The sequence below is a fragment of the Podarcis melisellensis genome (genome assembly GCF_964234715.1).
Source record: "Podarcis melisellensis genome assembly, chromosome: Z".
NCBI lineage: Eukaryota > Metazoa > Chordata > Lepidosauria > Squamata > Lacertidae > Podarcis > Podarcis melisellensis.
The window spans coordinates 17,508,618-17,527,446 of record NC_138547.1 but is presented as its reverse complement, the minus strand read 5'-3'; the positions used below and the strand labels follow the sequence as shown (position 1 = coordinate 17,527,446).

Here is an 18,829-nt window from a genome sequence, read left to right as displayed (position 1 = left end):
ATCCAAGATTAATATATGGGATACCATTTTTTTTTAATGACAACCACACTCCAACTTACAAACACATGAGAACCTAAGACCCCTTCCATATCAAATGCCCACCAAGCCAAGTGTCCTGCATTACAACAGCACTCTCCCCACAGTGTGTTTTCCAGCCATTGGCATTCAGAAGTATTAGTGCCTTCAACTGTGGAGGTAAAGCCTTGCCACCATGGCTAGTGGCCACTGGTCAGCTTATCCAACATAAATTCATCAAATCCTCTTTTAAAGCCATCCGAATGTCGCTAGTCCTCACTGCGTATTGTAGGAGCAAACACCATAGTTTTAACTACACACTGCATGAAGAAGTGATTCCTTTCGCATGTCACACATCTCTGGATATTTGGCTTCCTCTGTGTTCTAGCATTGCCGTAAGCGGTTCAACCCAGAACCCTGCCACCTAATTTTGGATCTCACAAAGTCTTGAGCCGCCTTCTCGCCTTACCTTCCCGCTTCATGCCCATCGCAAGACACTTTTGGTACCGGCAGTACTGACACCGGTTCCGCTGCCGCTTGTCGATTAAGCAGTCCTTATTGTCCCGGCAGGTGTACGTCAGGTCCTTCCTCACTGTCCTCTTGAAGAAGCCTTTGCAGCCCTCACAACTGTACACCCCGTAATGTTTACCTGGGTGCGGGGACAGAGAAAGAGCAACAATACGGTGATAATGAGGCTAACTTGGTCATGAGGTCGTGCACATAGTTAAAAAACCCATAGAGCTGAAGCAGGAAGTTGGAAGAGTGCCGCTCTATCCCATTTTCTCTTTTAGTTCTATGGGCTTTTCCAGGCTCAGGAGGGGTATAGGATTCAGGTATGTCATTGATTGCAGGAAGGTTAGAGAATATTTTTATCTATTAAATTTATATACCACCCTTCAACTGAGGATCACAGGATGCTTTACAGTATAAAAACACAGAAATACGTAACATAGCAACAAGCAAAAACAATAGCCCCCCACAGGTTAAAAGGCCATAGATTGTTTAATTATCCAAAGGCCTGGGAGAAGAGGAATGTTTTTGCCTGGCGCCTAAATATAGGCAACGAAGGCGAGCCTCCCTGGGGGAGCATCCCACAAATGGGGAGACACCACAGAAAAGGCCGGTTCTCAGGCTGCCACCCCCCAGACCTCTCATGGAGGAGACACACAAAGTAGTAGTGATTACAGAGTCTGGGTTGGTTCATATGGGAAGAGGCAGTCCTTTAAGTATTGAGCCATTTAAGGATTTATAAGTCAAACCCCCCCTTCATGGATCACTGCCTTGCCGTGGCGAAGGGGCTTGAAGAACTCAGAGAAGCTATGAACTATGCCGAGCAGGGCACCCAAGATGAACAGGTCATAGTGGAGAGTTTTGACCAAACGTGATCCACCTGGAGGAGGAACCGGCAAGCCACTCCAGTATCCCTGCCAAGAAAACTCCATGGACAAAGACAACAGGCATATAAAAGTTATGACGCTGGAAGATGAGCCCCTCAGGTCGGAAGGCGTCCAACATGCTACTGGGGAAGAGCGGAGGGCAAGTACAAGTAGATCCAGAGCTGATGAAGCGGCTGGGCCAAAGCCGAAAGGACGCTCAGTTGCGGATATGCCTGGAAGCGAAAGGAAAGTCCAATGCTGTAAAGAAAAATATTGCATAGGAACCTGGAATGTAAGAACCATGAACCTGGGTAAGTTGGAGGTGGTAAAAAATGAGATGGCAAGAATAAATATTGACATCCTGGGCATCAGTGAACTAAAATGGACGGGAATGGGTGAATTCAGTTCGGACGACCATCATATCTACTACTGTGGGCAAGAAACCCGTAAAAGAAATGGAGTGGCCCTCATAGTCAACAAAAGAGTGGCAAAGGCTGTACTGGGATGCAATCTCAAAAATGATAGAATGATCTCGATACGAATCCAAGGCAGACCTTTTAACATCACAGTAATCCAAGTTTATGCACCAACTACTGGTGCTGAAGAAACTGAAATTGACCAATTCTATGAAGACTTACAACACCTTATAGAAGTGACACCAAAGAAGGATGTTCTTCTCATCATAGGGGATTGGAATGCTAAAGTAGGGAGTCAAGAGATAAAAGGAACAACTGGCAAGTTTGGTCTTGGAGATCAAAACGAAGCAGGGCAAAGGCTAATAGAGTTCTGTCAAGAGAACAAGCTGGTCATCACAAACACGCTTTTCCAACAACACAAGAGACGACTCTACACATGGACATCACCAGATGGGCAGCATCGAAATCAGATTGATTATATTCTCTGCAGCCAAAGATGGAGAAGCTCTATACAGTCAGCAAAAACAAGACCTGGAGCTGACTGTGGCTCAGATCATCAGCTTCTTATAGCAAAATTCAAGCTTAAACTGAAGAAAGTAGGAAAAACCACTGGGCCGGTAAGATACAATCTAAGTCAAATCCCTTATGAATACACAGTGGAAGTGAGGAACAGGTTTAAGGATTTAGATTTGCTGGACAGAGTGCCTGAAGAACTATGGATGGAGGCTCGCAACATTATACAGGAAGCAGCAACTAAAACCATCCCAATGAAAAGCAAATGCAAGAAAGCAAAGTGGCTGTCCAACGAGGCCTTACAAATAGCGGGGGGGGGGGGGGAGAAGGCAAGCAAAATGCGAGGGAGATAGTGAAAGATACAGGAAATTGAATGCAGATTTCCAAAGAATAGCAAGGAGAGACAAGAAGACCTTCTTAAACGAGCAATGCAAAGAAATAGAGGAAAACAACAGAATGGGAAGAACCAGAGATCTGTTCAAGAAAATTGGAGATATGAAAGGAACATTTCGTACAAAGATTTCCATAATAAAGGACAAAAGTGGAAAGGACCTAACAGAAGCAGAAGACATCAAGAAGAGGTGGCAAGAATACACAGAGGAATTATACCAGAAAGAAATGGATGTCCCGTATACCCCAGGTAGTGTGGTTGCTGACCTTGAGCCAGACATCCTGGAAAGTGAAGTCAAATGGGCCTTAGAAAGCACTGCAAATAACAAGGCCAGTGGAAGTGATGGTATTCCAGCTGAACTATTTAAAATTTTAAAAGATGATGCTGTTAAGGTGCTACACTCAATATGCCAGCAAGTTTGGAAAACTCAGCAGTGGCCAGAAGATTGGAGAAGATCAGTCTACATCCCAATCCCAAAGAAGGGCAGTGCCAAAGAATGCTCCAACTACCGCACAATTGCACTCATTTCACACGCTAGCAAGGTTATGCTTAAAATTCTACAAGGAAGGCTCAAGCAGTATGTGGACCGAGAACTCCCAGAAGTGCAAGCTGGATTTAGAAGAGGCAGAGGAACCAGAGACCAAATTGCAAACATGCGCTGGATTATGGAGAAAGCTAGAGAGTTCCAGAAATACATCTACTTCTGCTTCATTGACTATGCAAAAGCCTTTGACTGTGTCGACCATGGCAACCTATGGCAAGTTCTTAAAGAAATGGGAGTGCCAGATCACCTCATCTGTCTCCTGAGAAATCTCTATGTGGGACAAGAAGCTACAGTTAGAACTGGATATGGAACAACTGATTGGTTCAAAATTGGGAAAGGAGTACGACAAGGATGTATTTTGTCTCCCTGCTTATTTAACTTATATGCAGAATTCATCATGCGAAAGGCTGGGCTGGATGAATCCCTAGCCGGAATTAAGATTGCCGGAAGAAATATCAACAACCTCAGATATGCAGATGACACAACCTTGATGGCAGAAAGTGAGGAGGAATTAAAGAACCTTTTAATGAGGGTGAAAGAGGAGAGCGCAAAATATGGTCTGAAGCTCAACATCAAAAAAACAAAGATCATGGCCACTGGTCCCATCACCTCCTGGCAAATAGAAGGGGAAGAAATGGAGGTAGTGAGAGATTTCACTTTCTTGGGCTCAATGATCACTGCAGATGGTGACAGCAGCCACGAAATTAAAAGACGCCTGCTTCTTGGGAGAAGGGCAATGACAGGCCTAGACAGCATCTTGAGAAGTAGAGACATCACCTTGCCAACAAAGGTTCGTATAGTTAAAGCTATGGTTTTCCCAGTAGTGATGTATGGAAGTGAGAGCTGGACCATAAAGAAGGCTGATCGCCGAAGAATTGATGCTTTTGAATTATGGTGCTGGAGGAGACTCTTGAGAGTCCCATGGACTGCAAGAAGATCAAACCTCTCCATACTGAAGGAAATCAACCCTGAGTGCTCACTGGAAGGACAGATTGTGAAGCTGAGGCTCCAGTACTTTGGCCACCTCATGAGAAGAGAAGACTCCCTGGAGAAGACCCTGATGTTGGGAAAGATGGAGGGCACAAGGAGAAGGGGGCGACAGAGGACGAGATGGCTGGATAGTATTTTCGAGGTTACCAGCATGAGTTTGACCAAACTGCGGGAGGCAGTGGAGGACAGAGGTGCCTGGCGTTCTCTGGTCCATGGGGTCACGAAGAGTCGGACACGACTAAACGACTAAACAACAACAACAACAAGTCAAACCCAGTACTTTGAATTGGGCCCAGAAACTAATTGGCAGCCATTGCAGTCAGCCAGGATTGGCATAATATGTTCAAGCCATCTTGCCCCGGTGAGCAACCTGGCTACTGAATTCTGCACTAGCTGAAGTTTCCAAACCATTTTCAGAGGCAGCCCCATGTATAACACATTGCATTAGTCTAACCTGGAGGTTAACACAGCATATGGCCACAGCTGGGCCACCAGCTGAAGCTGATGGAAGGCATTCTGTACCACTTAGGCTACTTGAGCCTCAAGCGACAGCAAAAGATCCAGCAGTACCCACAAGCTACATACCCGCTCCTTCAAAGGGAGTAACCCCATTAAAAGCAGGCAACCTCCCAGCCATCCGGTCCAGGAAACCGCCCCCTAACAGTGCCTCTGTCTTATCAGGATTGAGCTTCCGTTTGTTGGCTCTCACCCAGTCCATTACCAAGGCAAGACTAGAAGCTTGGCTTGTTTCAAATTTATCCAGAGGCGGGGAAGAAAGATAAGCTAAGGTGATACAATTAGTGTTTAAAAAGCCCTTAAGAATTTTGGGCCAGTTTACCTACAAGATCACCTATTCCACGTTGTAAGAAATGGATTTTTGTGTGTGTGACAGCGCCTAAACTTAAGTGAAGGCAGTGGCCTTCACAGTACTCTTTTCGGGGCTTGCTAAAATCCCATTTGAGTTTGTTATTTATAATTTATATATTATATATTTATAATTATTTATTTATAATTGTTATTTCAACCTTTCAAATTTCTTAAATGATTATCAATTCTACTTAGGGACAATTTTATCGTTTCATCTTTTTGCATACTGCAATCAAGCAGTGTATAAATTTTGTGAAACAAATAAGTACAAATTAATCCCTAATTTGGTGTAAATTAGTTCTGATCTTTCTTAGCATAGAGCAACTCCCAAGCTAACACTCATTGCTGCCCCACATATCCTGCCTCCCCCTGGAGGGTGTTTGAAAACAATGGCGCTACCTGAAGATCTGTCTCCACAAATGGCACATATGTGCTTGGTGAAGGAGGCCATGGCAGATGATGGGTGCACTGGAACTTTGAGGACCCCGTTGATTCCCAACGGAGGCTTGATATCTTCTGTGCTGCTGACAGGGTTCATTGGAGAATTGAGCTGAAAGAGAAAAAAAGGAAACAGGAGGCATCAAGTGAGAGAACTATGCATAGGGACATGTAGGCAATGCACTTCAAAACAGTGGACTGCTCTTCAACTAACTGTGTAGCACAAAGGCATACCATATGTGTAAGGTAAACGTAAAGGGCCCCCTGACCATTAGGTCCAGTCGTGACTGACTGGGGTTGCAGTGCTCATCTCACTTTATTGGCCGAGGGAGCCATCGTACAGCTTCCGGGCCATGTGGCCAGCATGACTAAGCTGCTTCTGGCAAACCAGAGCAGTGCACGGAAACGCCGTTTACCTTCCCGCTGGAGTGGTACCTATTTATCTACTTGCACTTTGACGTGCTTTCAAACTGCAATCCCAGGATAACAGCTGTGAGAGCACAACCTTGACATTTAAAAAGACTAAGAAACCTGGAGCCCCTAGGTCACTCTCAGAATGTACTCTATGCCGAAGACGGATCTGAAACCACATCTATCCAAATGTTTCAATACCTACAATACTCCAAACTAGTTCTGAATAAAGGGCTGATTCAAACAGGAATGCAAGAAGCTGCATTATCCTGAGTCAAACTGAGAGTTGATCTAGCTCACTGCAGCTTACACTGACTGCTAATTCTCGACCTCTGGGGATAGCTCAGTTGGTAGAGCATCTGAATCGGTCCCACCTGCCTGCAGAGGGGAAGGGTTGTGAAGAAGTCCAGTTGCACCAGGAAATGATCGGACCATGGGACTTCTTTTGTTTTGCTTTTGCTTAGTGTTGGATCACCAACATCCATAGAGGTGAACACCAAGTCTAAAGCATATCCGCGACTATGTGTTGGGCCAAACTTATTCAGGGACAGCCCCATGGAGGCCATGCTTTCCATTAAGTCCCAAGCAGCCCCTTGTAAGGTCGTGTCGGCGTGGATATTAAAATCCCCTAGGACAACCAAACTAGGTGTCTCTAGGAGAACATCTGCCACGACCTGAAGCAGCTTGGGCAGGGAATCCTTGGTGCAGCTGGGAGGTCAGTACACCAATCCTGTACTGCCCAACTTCCAGAACATGCACTCGGAAAACTGGGTCTTCCCAATAGGATGCCTGGTGCAAACTAATGACTTCCTAAAAACCACTGCAACCCCCCCTCCCCGCCCACATGACCTAGGTTGCTGTGAATAAGAGAAACCTGGTGGACAAGCAGTGGCAAGGACAGCCCATCTGCTTCATCCAACCAAGTCTCTGTTACACATGCCAGGTCAAGTCCTCCATTCACGATCAAGTCATGGATGGCAGTGGTCTTGTGAACCATTGACCTGGCATTGCAGGGCCAGGTAGATGGAATTCAGGGCAGGCAGACTTTATAATGCTGCCCCAGCAGTTGGACCAGCTGGGGCAGCAGCTGTTCCCACTTCTCCTGCCTGCCCAGGGTCCTGGCCCCTGCAGTACTCTCTGCGGTCCTCTTTGCTTCTGTAGCAGCCACAGCAGCAGCAGTCCTCCAAGTGGGGGAGACAGCAGCCCCCCAACAACCACAGCAGCAACAGGAGGAGTCTCTGGATGGGGGAAGATGACAGCCCCCTTCAACAGCCACAGCAGCAGCAGGAGAGTTTCCAGCTGCTGGAAACCCCAGAAGGGGGGAAGGGCTCTTTGTTCTCAGGTCCTGCTTGTGGGTTTCCCATATGGGGCATCTGGTTGGCCACTGTGAGAACAGGATGCTAGACTAGATGGGCTCCCTTTGGGCTCATCCAGCAGGACTCTTCTTACATTCTTAGGTTTCGTTTAGGGAAGTGTGGATTGCATAGGTTCGCCTTTATCACGAAGCCAATAACATCTCTGCCGAATTCGGCATGCACATATATCAAATATCTATCTGCCCCCACCGCGGAGTCACACATTGAGATCCTGCAGTGGTGCCCCAAAAGAAGATGTGTGGCTTTTCTGGAAGCCATCCCAGCCAAACTGGGCTTCCCCCCTTTCTAAACTTCTGAGATCAGCACTTTCTGTTTCTCTCTCCTCCCAGTCCTGTCTCCGCCTGAGGACTGAACCCGCCTGGTGCAAAAAAAAATTTCCTGTTGCAAGTTGGCTGCCTTGTTTCCTCTCTTTATTTTGGCAAGGAATATGTGGGCGTTTTTTTTTTTCTTTCCATGGGGGAAGGGAAACCCAGTTGCTTCTTTGCAAACTGCCTGGTGATCACCAGTCAGAGGAAGAGCAAGGAATAGGGGTTAGCCTTGCTAAAGTCACAAGTATGTTATTTATCTCAGCGTGGAAGAAAAAGATTCAGCTAGCATTCAAACAGACCTTTTCTGTTTAATTGTTATTATTATTTTACTTCATTTCTATTTCACCATTCCTCAAAGGAACTCAAAGAATGGAGTTGCCCCTCTCCATTTTATCCTGACAACAACCAGTATAGGATCATTTAATTCCAGAGTTGTAAGGGTCATCTAATCCAACCCTTTGCAATGCAGGAATCACAGCTAACGGATCCTTAAAAAAAAGCCACCCAATCTTTGTTTAAAATCCTCCAACGAAGGTGAGTCCACCACCTTCCAAGGGACTCCATACCACTATCAAGCAGCTCTTACTTGCAGAAAGTTCTTTCTAAGGTTTTAGTTGGAAATTCCTTCCTCACAATTTGAATCCATTGGTTTGGGTCCTCCCTTCTGGAGCAGCAGGGATAGAAAAGTTGGTGGCCTCCAAGTGTGGTTGGACCACAGTTCCCTGACCACTGGGCAACACTGCCTGGCAGTGAATGAAAAAGCGAAACTGTTCAGAAGCTTTCACTTGGGGACTTTGTGCATCACGGCTTCAGAGTCTGAGTGCCCAACCACTTTTTCCCCATCACCTGTCCACCCAGGCTGTACACAGCAAAGGCGATGCTCCGCATGTGTCAGCAAGAAACCTCAAGCCACGGGCAACTCAGCTCCCAGGAACGGGAACCTCCCAAGGTTCCTCTTTCAGTGGCTGGCCCCAAAACCACGACACATCCTGGGGTCTTCCCCTCTCCCACCCTGGCGCCAAGAAGTCCTTCCTCTTCTGTGCTCAAGCGCTCCAAAGAGCATCTAATGAGGGACAGTGGATGAATTTCTTCACTCTGCTTTTTGCAAGCGATCAAGCCAGATCCAACCTTCCTTCCCAAAAAAGTGTGGGGGAGGTTTTGACTGAGAATAGAGCCTCCTGAGCACGACTAGGTTAAGAACATAAGAAGGTGCCCTGCTGGATCAGACCAATGGCCCATGTACTTCAGCATCCTGTTCCCACAGTGGTCAACCAGAGAAACTATAGCAAGCAGAACCCAAGCCCAAGAACCCTCAACCCTCCTGTGGCTTCCAGAAAGTGATATTCAGAAGCATTGCTGTCTCCAGCTGCAGTAGCAGAGCAGAGCATCCTGGCTAGTAGCCCTCATTAGCCCTCTCCTCTGTGAGTTTGTCTAATCATCTTTTAAAGCCATCCAAGTTGGTGCCTCCTATGCGAGCAAGTTCCATGTGCTGTGCAAAGAAGTACTTTCTTTTCTATGTCCTGATAAAAGTTAGTAATGTTTGGAGTAAATTTACATGAACATCACCCCCTATTTTTTTTGTGTGTGTGCTGGGTGATTTTTTTTAATTATTATTATTTTAGTAAGATTTTCATTAAGGCTTTTCATATAATCTAATACATGGCAATAAAATAACCTAACTAATCTAAACAAAAATAGAAACAGAAAAAAGAATGCAAACTCCTCTCTTCACAGGTAGATCTTAACTTTTGTCCCTGCGCTGGGTGATTTTGATTTTAAAAGTTATGAGGGGGATTTATCATTGTTTGTGGATCAGAATACAACTGATGTTGTTATCAATAGTATCAATATCCTGTCTTTTCTCCAGACCAGGTGGTTCTCACAAATTAAAACAATACAAATGAAATACAAAAAGCTGAAAGTTAATAATTAGAAAATAATTAAACCGTAACAGAGTTAAAACAATATTTAAAAGGATCTATTAAATACAACTAATAGAAACAGCACAGAACTATTAAAAGCCCTTGCCTTTTTTTAAAAAAAAAAAGTCAGTTCCAAAAACCTCCCAAAAACAACAACATTCACCTGCTGGTGGAGGACGACAAGGAGGGAGCCAGTCCTCCTCCTTGCAGGCTTCCCCCAGCTGGGGCACCTGGTGGACCACTGTGAGAGCAGGATGCTGGACCAGATGCACCACTGGCTTGATCCAGCAGCCAGGCTCTACTTAATTTCTTAAGCAGATGTTTGCAGATAGCTCCTGGTTCAATCCCTGGCATGCCCAGTTTGGGCTGGGAAGGTCCCTTGCCTACACCCCTGGAGAGCCATTGCTGCCAATCCATGCAGGAAATACTGAGCTACTAGATTGGGGCCGGCAAGGTTTACTCCAGCGGAGATCCCTCTGTGGGCTGGATCACGTGCGCGCGTGTGATTTCCAGCATCTGTGCAGATGTGATTTTCAACATCTGTGCATGCACAGACACGTTTTCCGGCGCCGTGGAAGCAAGTCCCCTTGCTGCACTGGTTTAGTGCAGCGCGTGGGGACTCACCAAGTGGCCGGCTCAGTTCGGGGGCTGTGTGTGGGCCGGTTAAATGACCCCCGTGGGCTGCTTGTAGCTCATGAGCCTTAGGTTGCTGACCCCTGTACTAGATGGACCAGTGGCCTGTCTCAGCATAAGACCACTCCTTATTTAAACTAGAACTTTAGAACCATGAGGGCTAGAATCTTAATTTATTCCGGAGGAAGGGCCTCTGAAATCCTGGATAGCCACCGCATGTCAATGCAGACAATACTGAACCTAGATGGACCCACAGTCTGATGCAGTTTAAGGAAGCTTTCAACTTTGCTTTTATACACACACACACCGAAGGACAAACACCTGTCTAAGAAATTCCCTACCGTTGCCTTTAAGAGGAAAGACATCCACAAAGTTAAATGCATCCAAGCATCAGCTACCTCCCTTGGCTCGGGCCCCCGCCAAGTCCTTGTCAGAATGGCCTAAGGGATGACAGGCACTCTCCACAGGCTGAGCCCAGAACAGCCTGGCAGTCCAGGAGCAGCAGCAACAGAAAGGGGAGGGGGCTAAATATTAAAAGAGAGGAGCAGCAGCCGCCACCTGCTCTGCACATCACAGCCTCAGAAGGAACCAGGAAGCCTCGGAGTCCAAATCCAAGCTGAAGTTACAGCAACGCGCTCACTCACCAGCCTGAAGCTGCTTGTAAAGGGGGTGTCCGTGATCCCTTGTGGGTAACTGCCTAGGGGTCGCATGACAGCGTCAGGCAGGGCCAGAGATATTGCAGTAGAGTTGGGAAAGGTTCAGGGAATGGCAAGCAAAATGGCTCTCCTATGAGGAAAGGCTGAAGCATTTGGGACTTTTCAGTTTACAGAAAAGGCAAGTAAGAGGTGGCACGATAGAATTTTATAAAATTATGTGTTGTCACATGGAGAAAGTAGATGGGAAGAAGCTTTTCTTGCTTTTTCAGCTCGTGTAATGTAGCTGAAAGTTGGGAGATTCAGGATAGATAAGAGAAACTTTTTCACATTGTGCAGAGTTAAACTATGGAACTCCACTGCACGACGGTGCAGGCGGTGGTGGAGATTCATGGAGGAGAAGGATATCAATGGCTATTAGCCCTGATGGCTATGTTCTTCCTCCATAGTCAGAGGCAGTCATGCTTCTGAATCCCTGTTGCTGTAAACCTAGGAGGGGAGTGGACTCTTGTACTTGGGTCCTGCCATTGAGGCATATGGTCAGCCACTGTTTTCTTAAAGAGGGAGGAAGAGAGGGAGAGAGGCTTGCAGCACTGGCCATTTTCACAAGCCCCTTATGCCAAACAAAGCAGGGTCCCTGAAAGATGCCACTGTGGGCATTGCAAAAGACAGTCTTGTGGAGAGAGGGAGGAGACAGGGAGGGAGGAAGCAAACCCTGATGGCTTTGACTCAGCCCACAACCAGACATCCTCCAACTGTCCTTCTGCTCTGCTAGGTCTTCAGCGCTGACAGAGCATAACCTGATTGCAAGTGGCACCTGCCATCTGATGCTCAACACCTTCCATCAGTGCCACCTCTGCTTGAAGGTGGGGGCACACACTTCATTAACTCCCTAGCTTCATGGGGCGGGGGGGGGCAGTGCTGAGCAGGATTCTGGAGGGGAGGTGCAGAGGGGAAGCAAAGGATGCAAGTGTCTTCTTTGCACAGATGGCATCGTATCTCCTTCCTTTCCTCTCCTATCTTCCTTTTTGTGTGTCTGTGACACAGATATCACTAAGCTACGTCCTTTCTGTAACAATAAAAGATTCTAGTCCTCATAATTCTGGGCTGCAATAAATAGGAACCTAGGAAGCTGCCTTCTATCTAGTCAAGACCATTGCAATGGTCCATCTGGCTCAGCACTGTCTACACTGGCTGGCAGCAGCTCTCAGATAGGGGATTCTTCCTTCCCCAGTGTTACCTGAGGATGCCAGGAACAGAACCTGGAACCCACTGCATGCAAACCAGCTGCTAAGTCCTTATTCCCATAAAATTAAAGAAAGATTCTAGTCCTCAAAAGACTGGGATGAGTTAACTGGAACACAGAACCCAAGACATCTGTAGGTTCTCTAAGTCCTTCCTACAAAAAAAATTAAAGTTAAATCCATGTGCTCCTAAGCCTGTGCTGAAGTGAAATAGGTGCACGAAACCTGGGACATTTTGCACACAAAGCAGATCCTCTGGGCCTGAAATGCCTCCCTTTCCCCCATAAACAAAACCTCTTAACAGCATTACAATGGAAAGGAAAGATGCTGGAAGGAGAGAGACAGATTGCAGGAGTCATTAGGGCGTGAGCATCTTAAGCATCTCCTCCAGGAAAACCACTTAAGACGGGCCATGAGTAAATGAGAGCTCCTCCTTCTGAGCCAGCAGGAACTGGAGGGGCTCTCCATGAGAGCATCCTCTGACAAGCTCTTTTTCCTCCCTCCTCCCCCTCTATCTCTCCCCCCCCCTTCTGTTTATTTCCGGTCTTCTGCATCGCATGACCACCTCTAAAAATAGACAGAAGCGCAAGGCAGCTCTCCTCCGGGAGATGTGGAGTGAAAGTCAGGAAGATGGGTGGAAAGGGGGGCAGAGAAGGAGCTGCCTTCTACCAAATCAGACCCTTCAGTCCATCCACCTAGCTCAGTGTTGCTCACACTGATTGGCAGCAGCGGCTCTCAGGGTTTCTTGCAGGGATTTTTCTCTCCTAGCCTTACCTGGAAATGCTGTTGGGGACTGAAGCTGGGACCTTCTGAATGCAAAGCAGATTCTTTTGGCACTCCCCTCTAAAAACACATCAAGATTCAAGTCCTCATGGTTCTAAACGAGCTGGTTTAAATAGGAAGGTAAGAAGCTGCCATAAACGGAGTCAATATTACTGGTCCATCTAGCTCAGTATTGTCTACACTGACTGGCAGTAGATGTCCAGGGTTTCAGGCAAGGGGCCTTCCTGGAGATGCTGCCAGGGATTGAATCTGGGACCTTCTGGATGAGGAGCAGATGCTCCACTACTGAGCTACAGCCCTTCAAAGGAGGTCTGAGCACATCCAGGTGGCTGAGCATCACAAGATCCACCCAGAGATGAGCAGGCTGTCTCTTGGAGGAGTTTTCCAACTCTTTCTGAACCCCAGTTAGATAGATGATAGATAGATGATAGATAATAGATAGATAGATAGATAGATAGATAGATAGATAGATAGATAGATAGATGATAGATAGATAGATAGATAGATAGATGATAGATAGATAGATATAGATAATCTCCTGGAGGGGAGCTGGAATAAATAACACAACAGTGACCAGCAGGTGGTGGCAAATTTCCTGATCAGCCCTTCTTTCCTTGCCCCCCTCTGCACCAGTCCCCCCTCCCCACTGCATGCATGTGCAATGCAGAGCCAGCCAAGCCAAGCCAAGCCAAACCAAGCCAGCAACAGGTGTCAGTCTTCGTCAAGCTTGTACTATTTTTATCCACAGGGCTTATCTCCTTGTCGTGGGAAGGCTTTTTTTGATGTAATCTTCCATCCTCTCTCTCTCTCTCTCTCTCTCTCTCTCTCTCTCTCTCTCTCACACACACACACACACACACACACACACACACACACACACACAAACCGGCCACCCACTGTCTCTCTCTCTCTCAAGAAGGAAAATAAACTGCTGCGGCTGCTGCTGCTGCTGCTGCTGCACAGGAGGAAATAAGAGCCTGGGCTTGAAAGACACTCTGACATCCAGCCAGAGAAAACTGGAGCTAAACTGAAAAACTTGCTGCCGCAGGAGGCAGCAATGACCAACCACTTGGACGGCTTTAACAGAGGCTGGACAAATACATGGAGGGGGGGGGGCTACTGATAGCTAGCAGCCATGATGGCTGTGATCTGCCTCCACAGTTGGAGGCAGCAATGCTTCTGGACACCACTTGCTGCAAACCGCAGGAGAGTTGCTGTAGGGCTCAGGCCTTGCTTGCGGATTGAGGCTCCAACTTGAGCAGAAGATTGTGGGGTGGCGGCGGCGGCGATGACACGCACATGACATGTGCATGGCGCAGTGGTGAGCAAAGGGGCTGAACATGGCAGCAGCAGACATGGCAGCAGGAGGAGGAGCCGCCAGCCATGGAAGCTGCACCACACTCCGCTCCACATTCGGCCTCCTCTGCAAATGATTGTTCTCAACATTCTCCATAATATTTTATGAGATGGGGAGAAGGGACCTGGGTCCCTTATAGTTGGTGCCTATGCTTGCAGACTTCCCATGCAGGCATCTGGTTGGCCACTGTGAGAGCAGGAGGCTGGACTAGATGGGACACTGGCCTGATCCAGCAGGACTCTTCTTGTACTCTGATATTGAAGTGAGTATACAGCCAGCATGACTTGTAGCCACTGACAAGACTTGTCCTTCATGAATCTGTCTGGTTGGTAGCCAACTGTCTTGGGAGACAATGGAGAAGTGCGCCCTTTGAGTGAAGTTAAATTGCTGGAAGGTTACAGCACCTGATGTGGCTTCAGAGACCAATACGGGAGAGATGTCTTGTTACCAGTCACCACCGTGGCAAATTCCTACGTGTTATGTTTGCTTAGGAATACAGCTAGCTAGCTCAGTATGGTTGACACTGACGGGCAGCAGCTCTCCAGGGTTTCAGGAAGTGGGCATTCCTCAGTTCTACCAGGAGACAGCAAGGATTGAACCTGGAGTCTTCAGAATACAAAGCAGGTACTCTGCCACTAAGCTCTGTCCCTTTCCTTAAAAATACAAGTAAGATTCTGGTCCTCATGGCTCTGAATAAAGGACTGAATTAAGTGGAAAATTGGATGGTGCTCTGCCACTCAGGCAGAGCCCTTGCTTCCCTTCCGCTGTCCTGAATCTACCAATCCCCACCATCACATTGGCTGCCACCTGCTTCCCAGAGTCTCCACCACCAGGTGACTCACCTGAGGGCTGCTGGTTCCAAATCCAAGGCCAGGGGTGGAGGGTCCAGACATGGGGTGAGCCCCCATTGGGGAGCTGATGACTGAGAACGGTGGCCCCATGCCGTTGATGGGTGAGTTGAGGGTGCTGATGGGTGAGTGGAGCTGGCCAGGGGACCCCAAAGCCCCACCAATGCCAGTGCTCATCGACGGATGGAGAGAAGGTGCGGCCATAGGCCCTCCTCTGCTGTTCGGAGAGCTTAAGGAGGTGGAATTGACTGGGCTGGAGAAATCTGTGAAGAGAAAAAGGAAAAAATATACACTGTCAGTTGAAAAAGAGACCAGGGGATGTATTGCATATCCGTACTAAATAGGCCAAATCTCTCTCTCTCTAAAAAAGAAGAAAGTATACAGCTATTATTTCACTGCAGGGAGTTGGAAGAGATGAATCACAGGGTCCTGTTGAACTCTACACTACTGTGTTTCATTCATTCACAAACACACCACACACCCCTTTCTGGGGAAAATACTGAAAGCAGTAACAGACAAGCAAGAAATTAAGTGATTAGATTTATTTGTGTATTTATTTACTTCATAAAAATTATGTGCCACTTGATTGTATAAAACTTCAAAGCAGTTTACAAAATAAAAAAAATACACACACACTTTCACCTAAATTTATTTATTTCATTTAATCCAATGAGTTACAAGAAGCATAGCAAGTTCTCTACCCAGTTTGCTATGGCCCTTCTCCTAAAAACAAAGTAAGATTCTAGTCCTCATAACCCTGAACAAAGGCTTGCATTAAACAGGAACAAAGGAAGCTACCTTACACTGAGTCAGACCACCAGAACATCTTGCTCAGTATTGTCTATGCTGACTTGCACCAGCAGCTCTCCGGGGTTTCAGACAGAATCATAGAATTGGAAGGGACACTGTGTAGTCCAACCGCCCTGTGATGCAGGAATATGCAGCTGTCCCTTAAGGGGATTGAACCTGCAACCTTGGCATTCTCAGCACCACTCTCTAACCAACTGAGCTATCCAGGCTGGCAGGGGTTCCCAGCCCTACCTGGAGATGCCGCTGAGGACTGAACCTGGGACCTTCTGAATGCAAAGCTGATGCTTTGCAGCCCCCTGTAAATCAATTCAGATTCTAGTCCTTGTGGTTCTGAATAGGAGGCCAAATTGAACAGGAACACAGGAAGCTGCTATAGCCCAAGCCAAACCATTGGTCCATCTACCTCAGCATTCTCTATACTGACAGGCAGCGGCTGTTTAGGGAACACTCCTTTGGGCTGAAATAGACTCTACACCCATGCTTTCAATGTACCCACCAATGTACACCCAAAGTTGTTGTTTTTTAAATGAATGTGACAAGCATATGCATACATTATTTATTTGTTGATTTATTGAAATGTCGAACCCGCCCTTCAAGCGAGTAAATTTCAAGGGCAGCTTACCAAAAATAAAAACAGAAGCACATGAAGGGTTTTATTCCAGGGGGTGGGGTGGGGGGCTGGGCAAGAGAGGTTGTCAGTCTTCCCCAAGGGTACATTATGCTGCCAATCCAGGCTTGACAGGACATGACATGGGAAATCATTTATTTAAAAGATGTAGATGCTGCCACTTTGTGAAGCTTGAAAAGAATTAAAAAGAACCACCAGCATGCACCTCCTCTGTAAAAGATGCTCTGGGGCACCAGAGTTTGGGAAGCGAATCCCTTAGCCCTCGGAGTGATCACAGGTTAAGAACCAAGGATGCTGCCTCAGACCAACGCAGACCATTGGCTAAACCACCTTGAACGAACTGAAGCTACACACAATCATAAGGAGGGCCTGCTGGATCAGACCCATTGCCCATTTAGTCCAGCATCCTGTTCTCACATCGGCCAACCAGGTGCCCATTCTGGGAAACCTGCAATTTGAACCTGAGTGCACGAACACTCTCCCTTCCTGAAGTTTCCAGAAACTGGTATTTTGCTGCTTCTGACTCTGGAGGAAGAGCTTAGCACTGTGGTTAATAGCCATTGATAGCCTAGCCCTCCATGAATTTGTCCAGTCCTCTTTTAAAGCCATCTAGGGTGGTGATAATCACTGCCTCCTGCAGGAGAAAGTTCCATAGTTTATGCACCGCGTGAATAAATGAATTTCTGTCCTGGATTCACCAACATTCAGCTTCATCGGATGCCCAGGATTTATAGCCTCATGAGAGGGAGGGGGAGAAACTATCCACCTTCTCTATTCCATACACAATTTTATAAAATTCTATGATCGAACCTGTCAGTGCAGCCTCTGCAATGACAACTCTCCAAAATGCTTTTAAAAGCAACTATGAGTTTACTGGTTTTGACACCAGAGAAACACATTAGCAGAGCATATCTTTCTCCCTGTAAATTGCATCTATTTCCTTCCACGTTAAGTGATCTTTATGCATTTCTAAACTTTGGTATATTTCCATTATGCTTAAAAATCTGAGCTAAATCTATTCAAAATTTGCTGAGTGGTTACAGTGGGTGGAAGGCAAAAGCAGACTGTATGCATGCAATTCAGGCCTAGGCCTACAGGCCGCCTAGAGCTCAGGAGCTTCATCTGAATAATAAAAGACAGAGGGAATTCTAAAACCCTCCAATGACATTGTTAGTACCTGGCAGGCAGCCAATCCCTGCTGAGATAGGGCCAGTGTTCTGATTCGCTTATTGTAGCATTAAGGTGACCTATCACAGGCAGTGTGTGTGTTTTGCCTGGGCTAGCTTACGGTATATATACTGGGACAAGTGCCCCTGTTTGTCATTCTTGTTCTTCTTGTTCCTGATGTTCCAACAAATCCTTTTTGAGCTGAATCTCCATCTTGGGTCATGCCTGAACCCACCTACACTTCAGAAGGGATCCATCCTCCTCACCTGGCAAGGTCCAGGCAATACCTTCATTCTTCTAACTCAGTAACTTCTGTGTGCCAGGAGGCAGAAATAAATTAAGTAAGATCTTGGGAGCTAAATTCATCCACCCACCCCATAGGCTGTTCCCTGCCACATCTCTGCATGATTCCCTGATCTGTTTCTGCCTTCTTCCAAGCTGTGTCCAAATGGGATATAATTGGATCATTTGCATGCTCTTTATGGAAAGACAGTGAAGAGCAGCCACCTGCTTAGAGAAAGTTGTTGGCCAAGTCTCTGCATGAGTCACTACGTTGTGCTTGCCTCCTCTAAGTCATGCTAAGTACAGTAATTCATGCAGACACTGTTTTGAGATAGGTCAGTCCTTTCAGAAAGGTGTCCTTTCGTCATCTGAAAAGGTAAACCTTTCCTCAGCTGTTGGAGCGAAGCCTGCAGTTCTAATGAGCGCTGTGCTGAAATCTGTTCTTTAAATTTCTCAAAACTATGTTTCCCTTGGAAAAGAGACTTCGGTTTTTCTGCCACATTCCCAGGGCATGTCACCACTATGAGATGGCCATGGGTGGAACATGCACCCCCACTCCTGGAGAATGCGGACCATGAGTGAGATGGCTTTTTCCTTCCCTTAAACATAACTCCAGCACACTCCACGGCATCCCCAGGTGCCTGCCCTTCTTGATTATTTTTGGGGGGCTTTGTTGGAAGTGTAGAAAGTCAGGGAGGCTGCAGAGTGCAGATAGTTGGTGAGATGGTGATGTGTTGAATGAAAGAGCAAATACTCTCAAAACATTGCCACCCTCAGCACCCTCAAAAATAAAGCGCATCAAAAAACCCTGCACTGAAATTTTCTTTTCCCCTTGATCATTTTTAAACACAAGTTCT

The 18,829-nt window shown here is 46.8% G+C and overlaps 1 protein-coding gene across 7 annotated transcripts in view; it reads right to left on the bottom strand.

Moving 5' to 3' along the window:
- Positions 1 to 18,829, bottom strand: part of RXRA (retinoid X receptor alpha) — a 132,032-nt gene that overhangs the window by 28,248 nt on the left and 84,955 nt on the right. For all 7 annotated transcript variants that reach the window (XR_014164890.1, XM_081897868.1, XM_081897870.1 and 4 more), the window contains 3 exons: positions 15,080 to 15,348; positions 5,512 to 5,662; positions 485 to 664 (listed from right to left, as the gene is read on the bottom strand). Coding sequence is in view for 6 of the 7 variants with exons in the window: in XM_081897868.1 (XP_081753994.1) it covers positions 485 to 664; positions 5,512 to 5,662; positions 15,080 to 15,348 (600 nt within the window). In the remaining variant the exon portion in view is untranslated. The remainder of the gene's footprint in view (positions 1 to 484; positions 665 to 5,511; positions 5,663 to 15,079; positions 15,349 to 18,829) is intronic.